This window comes from Triticum dicoccoides, chromosome 3B, assembly GCF_002162155.2.
Source record: "Triticum dicoccoides isolate Atlit2015 ecotype Zavitan chromosome 3B, WEW_v2.0, whole genome shotgun sequence".
NCBI classification, from domain to species: domain Eukaryota; kingdom Viridiplantae; phylum Streptophyta; class Magnoliopsida; order Poales; family Poaceae; genus Triticum; species Triticum dicoccoides.
Window position 1 is genome coordinate 153,254,942 of NC_041385.1, and position 8,081 is coordinate 153,263,022.

An 8,081-nucleotide genomic window follows, 5' to 3' on the forward strand; every position below is an offset into this window, starting at 1 on the left:
GTTCAGAACACGTTCAGCTCAGGGATGTCCCTCGTACTCTTGATCCAGTTGAGGCCGAGGGAGAGTTTCGTAAGCACGACGGCGTGGTGACGGTGATGATGAAGTTACCCGGTGCAGGGCTTCGCCTAAGCACTACGATGATATGACCGAGGTGTGTAACTGTGGAGGGGGGCACCGCACACGGCTACACAATGTCAACTTGTGTGTCTATGGGGTTCCCCCCTCCCCCGTATATAAAGGAGTGGAGGAGGGGGAGGGCCGTCCCTCTATGGCGTGCCCTGGAGGAGTCCTACTCCCACCGGGAGTAGGATTCCCCCCTTCCCTAGTTGGACTAGGAAAGAAGGAAGGGGGAGAGACGGAGGAAGGAAAGGGGGGGCTCCCAATTTGGATTGGGCTTGGGGGGGGGGGCGCCCTCCACCTACCGCCGCCTCCTCTCTCCCACTATGGCCCAATAAGTACACTCCCCGGGGGGTTCCGGTAACCCCCCATTACTCCGGTAAATGCCCGAACTCATCCGGAACCATTCCGATATCCAAACATAGTCGTCCAATATATCAATCTTCATGTCTCGACCATTTCGAGACTCCTCGTCATGTCCGTGATCACATCCGGAACTACGAACTATCTTCGGTACATCAAAACACATAAACTCATAATACTAATCGTCATCGAACGTTAAGCGTGCGGACCCTACGGGTTCGAGAACTATGTAGATATGACCGAGACACGTCTCCGGTCAATAACCAATAGCGGAACCTGGATGCTCATATTGGTTCCTACATATTCTACGAAGATCTTTATCGGTCAAACCGCATAACAACATACGTTGTTCCCTTTGGTATCGGTATGTTACTTGCCCGAGATTCGATCGTCGATATCTCAATACCTAGTTCAATCTTGTTACCGGCAAGTATCTTTACTTGTTCTGTAATACTACATCCCGCAACTAACTCATTAGTTACAATGCTTGCAAGGCTTATAGTGATGAGTATTACCGAGAGGGCCCAGAGATACCTCTCTGAAACACAGAGTGACAAATCCTAATCTCGATCTATGCCAACCCAACAAACACCTTAGGAGACACCTGTAGAGCACCTTTATAATCACCCAATTACTGTGTGACGTTTGGTAGCACACAAAGTGTTCCTCCGGTATTCGGAAGTTGCGTAATCTCATAGTCTGAGGAATTTGTATAAGTCATGAAGAAAGCAGTAGCAATGAAACTAACACGATCATAATGCTAAGCTAACGGATGGGTCATGTCCATCACATCATTCTCCTAATGATGTGATCTCGTTCATCAAATGACAACACATGTCTATGGTTAGGAAACATAACCATCTTTGATTAACGAGCTAGTCAAGCAGAGGCATAATGGGGACTATATATTTTGTCTATGTATTCACACATGTACTAAGTTTCCATTTAATACAATTCTAGCATGAATAATAAACATTTATCATGAATTAAGGAAATAAATAATAACTTTATTATTGCTTCTAGGGCATATTTCCTTCAGGTATGTATTGCTTCAACTTCACATTTTATACAAGAATTTGGTGCATGTTGTTTGTAGTTTTTATAGCTTAGTTTAAATTGAACATTGTAGATGAGTTTGTCATATGATTCTTTCGAAGAAGAATTTGATATGGAAGAGGAGGAGGATCTTGCAATGATCCTACTATGCACATCAATAAAAAACCGAAGCACGGTGGTTCGGTTATGGGTCGGCAGAAAATTTGGAAGTATAGGATCGATGCCCACAACATATTGATCAGGCACTATTTTGCGGATAATGCCGTGTACCCCGAGTTGTCCTTTCGGCGCTGTTTAGGATGAGCACCGAGTTGTTCAGGCGCATTGCAGAGAAACTAGCGAGCCATGATCGGTTTTTTCAGCAATGGAGGAATGCCACCGGAGAGCTCGAGCATAACACCTTTCAGAAGGTGACAGCCGCTTTGCATATGTTGGCATACGATATCCCCGCTGATTTAGTTGATGATCACTTGGCCATGGGTGATAGTCAAGCCATCATGTGTATCAAGCGCTTCGCAGTCGAAATTGTGCAAGTGTTTGGCCAGGCGTATTTGAGATCTCCCAATGCTAAAGACGCCGCAAGGCTATTGGAGATGAACAAAGCTCCTGGCTTCCCAAGTATGCTTGGCTCAATGGATTGCATGCATTGGAGTTGGAAGAATTGTCCTAAGGCATGGCATGGGCAATTCCACGGCCAAAAAAGGGTTCCACTATAATCCTTGAAGCGGTGACCGATCAAGAGACTTGGATTTAGCATGCTTTTTTTGGAATGCCTGGATCTTTGAATGACATCAACGTTGTCAACCGATCACCACTGATGAATAAGATTGCAAATGGTGAACTGCCACCGATGCAGTTTATAGCAAATGGCCGTACATACAACTATGGCTACTATCTTGCAGATGACATCTACCCAAAGTGGCAAACTTTTGTGAAGCCGTTGAAAAAACCGGAAGGTAAGAAAAATCTTGATTTTCACAGTGCTCAGGCAGCAGCTAGAAAAGATATGGAGAGAGCTTTTGGGATTTTGCAAGCCCAATTTGCTATTGTGAGAGAACCGACTAGATTTTGGGATCAAAAGATACTTTGGTACATCATGCATGCTTGTGTGATCATGCACAACATGATCATCGAGAATGAGCGTGGCCAAGATTTAGACTACTCTCACTATGAGCTCTTGGGACATCCCGTGCGAGTGCGGCGGAGGGCTGAAAGGGTGGCCCATTTTGTTGTCTCCTATCATGTCATTCGGCGTCCTGAAACGCATAATGATCTTCAGAAGGATCTCATTGAGGAGTGGTGGAAATGGAATGACTGACAAAGAGCATAATGATTTGTGCGTTTGATGTTGTATTGTCGAACTATTTGTTGTATTGAAAGATAAGTTATTTGTTTGAGTTGTAATAACGAAATTGAACTATTTTTGTTGATTTATTTTGTTTGTGTTTGATCTTTTTGCTTGTGTTTTGAGCGCATATGTTGTTTGAGCGATAGCACGCGCATTGCATTTTAGCGCGCCTGCTGGAGCTACGCGCGCGTGCTGCATTTTATAGCGGCCACTGGAGCCAGCGCTGGCCGCCGCGCCAAAACAGGCGAATGGCGCGCCGCAAACTGATTTTTAGCGCGCCGCGTGTTGGGCGGCTGTTGGAGATGCTCTTAGTGTTATAGAGGATTGGTGCTACAGTGCCATATGCGACACTTCTTTTTCTAGGTGGTGAGAAGATGGGCGAGACTGATGTGTTTTGTAAGTTTGGTTGTTGCCGATTAATTTGAGAAATAATTGACTCAGTATGCTTGTGTGATCATGCACAACATGATCATCGAGAATGAGCGTGGCCAAGATTTAGACTACTCTCACTATGAGCTCTTGGGACATCCCGTGCGAGTGCGGCGAAGGGCTGAAAGGGTGGCCCATTTTGTTGTCTCCTATCATGCCATTCGGCGTCCCGAAACGCATAATGATCTTCAGAAGGATCTCATTGAGGAGTGGTGGAAATGGAATGACTGACAAAGAGCATAATGATTTGTGCGTTTGATGTTGTATTGTCGAACTATTTGTTGTATTGAAAGATAAGTTATTTGTTTGAGTTGTAATAACGAAATTGAACTATTTTTGTTGATTTATTTTGTTTGTGTTTGATCTTTTTGCTTGTGTTTTGAGCGCATATGTTGTTTGAGCGATAGCACGCGCGTTGCATTTTAGCGCGCCTGCTGGAGCTACGCGCGCGCGCTGCATTTTATAGCGGCCATTGGAGCCAGCGCTGGCCGCCGCGCCAAAACAGGCGAATGGCGCGCCGCAAACTGATTTTTAGCGCGCCGCGTGTTGGGCGGCTGTTGGAGATGCTCTTAGTGTTATAGAGGATTGGTGCTGCAGTGCCATATGCGACGCTTCTTTTTCTAGGTGGTGAGAAGATGGGCGAGACTGATGTGTTTTGTAAGTTTGGTTGTTGCGATTAATTTGAGAAATAATTGACTCAGTCAAAATCCTAAATCAAATCAAAAATTGATTGCTTAAATGAACGAATGAGCTTCTTGATAAATTGTTGATCTAATCAAAATCGTGAACCGAATCCAGCTGTAACACCTGAAGTAAACAGAAAGACTCTAAAATTAGGGAGCATTATGTCTTAGATGATTTGGTTGAATCACTTAAATAAATCTGTGGTATGTGGTTTTCACTCGCTTGGGCATCTGAATTTCTACTCTGGGTCAATCTTCCAGTGATCTTGCTTCTTTGAGAATGCTAAGGTGGATCATCTACACAATGTCTTGGTTTTAGAGTATATATGTTGTCCAACAGTACAGAGGGGGAAAATCAGAAAAAAAAATGGGGCATTCCGAGAATTGAACTCGGGACCTCTCGCACCCTAAGCGAGAATCATACCACTAGACCAAATGCCCTTATTTGATTTGATTTAATCTATTCACTTTAAGATATGGCCTCTGGCCTTAGCTTTAGTTTGATTAACAACACAATATTACCGTCAGCGTATCTGAAGCAGATGATCATGGAACAAACATTAGCCTTGGCTCACACAGCATAGAGTGAAAGGAAAACACGCAAAGATACTTTTGCACCAGGCACGTATTCTACTCTGGATCAAACTTCCAGTGAACCAGTGATCTTGCTTCTTCGAGAAATGCTAATACTACAACAGATCAGTTGCATCATCTACACAGTGTGTTGGTTTCAGAGTGTACGTTGTCCAACAGTACGAGGAAAAAAACACAGGAAAAATTAATGGGGCAATCCGAGAATTGAACTCGGGACCTCTCGCACCCTAAGCGAGAATCATACCACTAGACCAATTGCCCTTATGTGTTCATAATTAATGTACGACACTTGTTGTTTCCTTAGCTTCAGCTGGATATAACACCACAATATTGTCGTCAGCATATCTAAAGCAGATGATCATGAAACAAACATTAGCCTTGGCTCACACAGCAGAGAGTGAAAGGAAAACATGCAAACAAAAGATACTTGGACACCAGCACGTATGCTGCTCACCACTTAATTGGTAGCGTGTTATTATTACAAGCATGGCATACGGAATTGCATGTACCATCAGTTGAACCTGGAGCACTTTCTCCTGATCTCGCCCTGCCTGCCGGTCTTGACGGCGACGCCGCCCAGGCTGACCATGGCCTTGGGGAACTCGTAGGTGAAGCGCAGCCCGAAGAGCCCCCGGATGTTGCCGGCGTACTTCTGCACCACCCCCTGCGTCGCGTCGTCGCCCCACAGCCGCTGGTCCGACTCCAGCGCGGCGTTGCCGTCCCTCACGTTCTTGAAGAAGGCCGCGTCGAACGACCCCGCGCCGTCCCTGTCCAGCGCCACCCGCCGCGCCGGGTCGCCGTTCGGCGGGCACAGCGATCGCAGCTGCGGCAGGAATGCCGGGCTGATCGACGGGTCCGCGTTCCCTGTCGCCGTGAAGTTGTACAGCCGGTACCGGATGAACGCGCAGTCCGTCTTCCCGATCGTGTGCGCGCCTGCAGACCATCGCCGAGATATCGACAGGGCAGCAGATGTTACACCGGACGATTGACTTAACATTATGTGCCATGCATCTGTATGGAGGATGGAGGAAGATTTACCGACTAGTGTGACGAGATCGTGGTCGGACATGCCCTGGTCTGCGAACTTCTGGCGCTGGACGGACACAGGGTCGGCCGGAGACGGCAGGGCCTTGGCGTCTGCAGCTGATGAGATCCTCCCATCTCTTCGTCCCAGAGGCACTGACCAGCTTGGCCCGCCGGTCTTGGCATCGTTACAGTTACAGAACGTAACAAACAAACAGTTCAGACATCGGGCTCTCAGTCAAACAGTTCTTAGCAGGAGTTCAGTCAGAAACAAAACTTGCCTACCAGATCAACGGAATCACGTGCAGCGAGGGCCAGTATGTCGGCGCAGGATACCACCCCAGGGCACGTTGATTCCAGCTGGGACTTGGCGTCGTCTATCACCTCGAATCCCCTGAGACCGAAATTCTGCGGTGCACTCCTCTCGGATGATGCTCCAGAAATCAAAACAGAGGCATCACAACCCTACAAAGTAGCATGTCAGACAGCAAAGCCTAACTGCCCTAGGTCATTTACTTACTTCCCTTTACATATGCATTTTGCTGTCTACTGCGAAATGAAAAGGAACAATATGACATGTGATTCAGAGTAAATTTATGAAAATGACAGAACTGCATACTGTAGAGGACAGAATTACTGAACTTACTTGGACAAAGCAGTCATGGAAGTGCAGCCTGAGCAAGCCTGGGGCAATGGTGGCACCGTTGTTGTAGTACTTCTCGACAGTAGACCTCACGACGTCCTCCGCATCAGGGCAGCTGGAGTCGTAGAATCCTCTCTGCAGCCCTTGGCTTTGGACCAAAGAGCCTCTCAGCACAGCATTGAACAGAAAGAAAATGGTTGCTATTTCTGACGCTACCATGGCATGAGCAGGGGCTATCAACAACAATTCTACTTGTGCCAATCATGTAATCGTATCGTTCGTTATATAGAGTCTCTCGGCTTGTAATATCTTCCAATTGCCACAATCTTGTCGCAATTTTGGTCAGTCGTCAGTGGTGTTATGCAGAGGCCGGATGATACTCTTAATGCTTTGTATCACTTTGATGCTACATTTTGAGATAATAAAAGCGCCCTTTATCGAAAAGAAAAAAGTCGTCAGTGGTGTAGCAAGTGGATCATGCACTACTGAATTGTGTGGATTACAGCTAGAATATCAACCTGCATATTTTATAATTGATATATCCCTCATCAAATTGTGTTCTGTTGTGGAAGATAGCAGCAGCCACTCAGGCCGCAGTTTGTAAGTGCTAGATTGCCATACTGCACCCACATGACCAAGCCATGGCAAATTTGTAGTACATTAACTAACAATCAGATGTGGAACATATGTTTCTGATTAGTGGCTAGAGATCAGTAGCATTTGATGGTTACGGAAAGCTGGTAATGTTATTGAGCTAATCTTTTAACATGGAAAAACACCGTTATGACAACCATTTCAAGGCAAGGTGATTAACGTTTTTAAGCTCCTTGGTCTAGAGAGAGTAGAGTGAAAAGAGAGGCAGCCCACTAAATTTTGAGCAATTTGGTCACAATCACCTCGAAAATAAAAGTCAGATGTTCAGATAGATGCATAATTCAGGGAACGAATTAGTGAACTCCATCCACATGACCAACTCCCATTTTTACCAACAGATAGCCCACAAGTAGTACTACCTCCATCCCAGCGTCCCAAAATTGAACAGCAAAAACGTCCTATATTTTTAGACGGAGGTAGTGCTTCAATTGTAACTTGTGGCTCAGGGAGAAAATGGGAATGGGGAGGTCTACAGTCAGAAAAGGCTTGCTAGTATATGTACACTCGTGATGAACATGGGAAACAAAGTGCTAGTGGAAGGGTTTCTCACAGGTGGGCTTTGACATGTTTGGGCTCCCACCATACTCATTTTGCAATTCACGCAGACCAAACACAAAGCGTTGCACATGCTTCTTGCAAACTGATAAGAAAGGCATCAGTGTCCTAGCACTACTGACTGATGATCACAGATTCACAGTCCAACACCAACAGATAGACTGTACCTACTTTTTTGGTGTCATCTTCAGAGCACCAACGGTTGTGTCGCTCTGGAGAATATTACTTTTGGGTCAAGTACGGGCACTTCATTGATTAAATGCATCATTACATAGCCCTCACGTGTGGCTCCCGCAGGTCTAAACGTGGACCGAAAGTGGACTGCAGTTTAATTGCGTCAGCCGGGTCTTAAACTCAAGACCTCTTCGCTCCGATACCATGTAAAAGTGCATGCTCTAACCAATGCAATCAAAATACTGATCTTATGGAAGAGAGTAGGCAATTCTAAGAAAATAGGCAATTTTTCGACTAATTTAATCCATAAGTAGATAACTAGCATGGCATTGACAGAACTAACAACATACTGGTACAGATCTAAACAAGCACGTACTACGCAAATAGTAAACAAATCTACACATGATGCTAGCACTGCTAATACAAAAATTATCAGGAGAGG

At 45.6% G+C, this 8,081-nt stretch overlaps 1 protein-coding gene and 2 non-coding genes across 3 annotated transcripts; all 3 read right to left on the reverse strand.

Moving 5' to 3' along the window:
- Positions 1 to 4,365: 4,365 nt before the first annotated feature.
- On the reverse strand, positions 4,366 to 4,437 carry TRNAP-AGG. The gene has a single exon. It is a non-coding gene; the product is annotated as a tRNA-Pro (tRNA).
- A 342-nt stretch (positions 4,438 to 4,779) lies between these two features.
- TRNAP-AGG lies at positions 4,780 to 4,851 on the reverse strand. Its single transcript has one exon. It is a non-coding gene; the product is annotated as a tRNA-Pro (tRNA).
- A 94-nt stretch (positions 4,852 to 4,945) lies between these two features.
- Positions 4,946 to 6,522, reverse strand: LOC119275286 (peroxidase 25-like). The gene is made up of 4 exons (XM_037556101.1): positions 6,260 to 6,522; positions 5,899 to 6,078; positions 5,629 to 5,791; positions 4,946 to 5,523 (listed from the first exon to the last, which is right to left on the reverse strand). Exons 1-4 carry the CDS (start codon positions 6,473 to 6,475, stop codon positions 5,102 to 5,104), a joined length of 981 nt encoding a protein of 326 aa, XP_037411998.1. The 5' UTR covers positions 6,476 to 6,522; the 3' UTR covers positions 4,946 to 5,101.
- Positions 6,523 to 8,081: the final 1,559 nt, after the last annotated feature.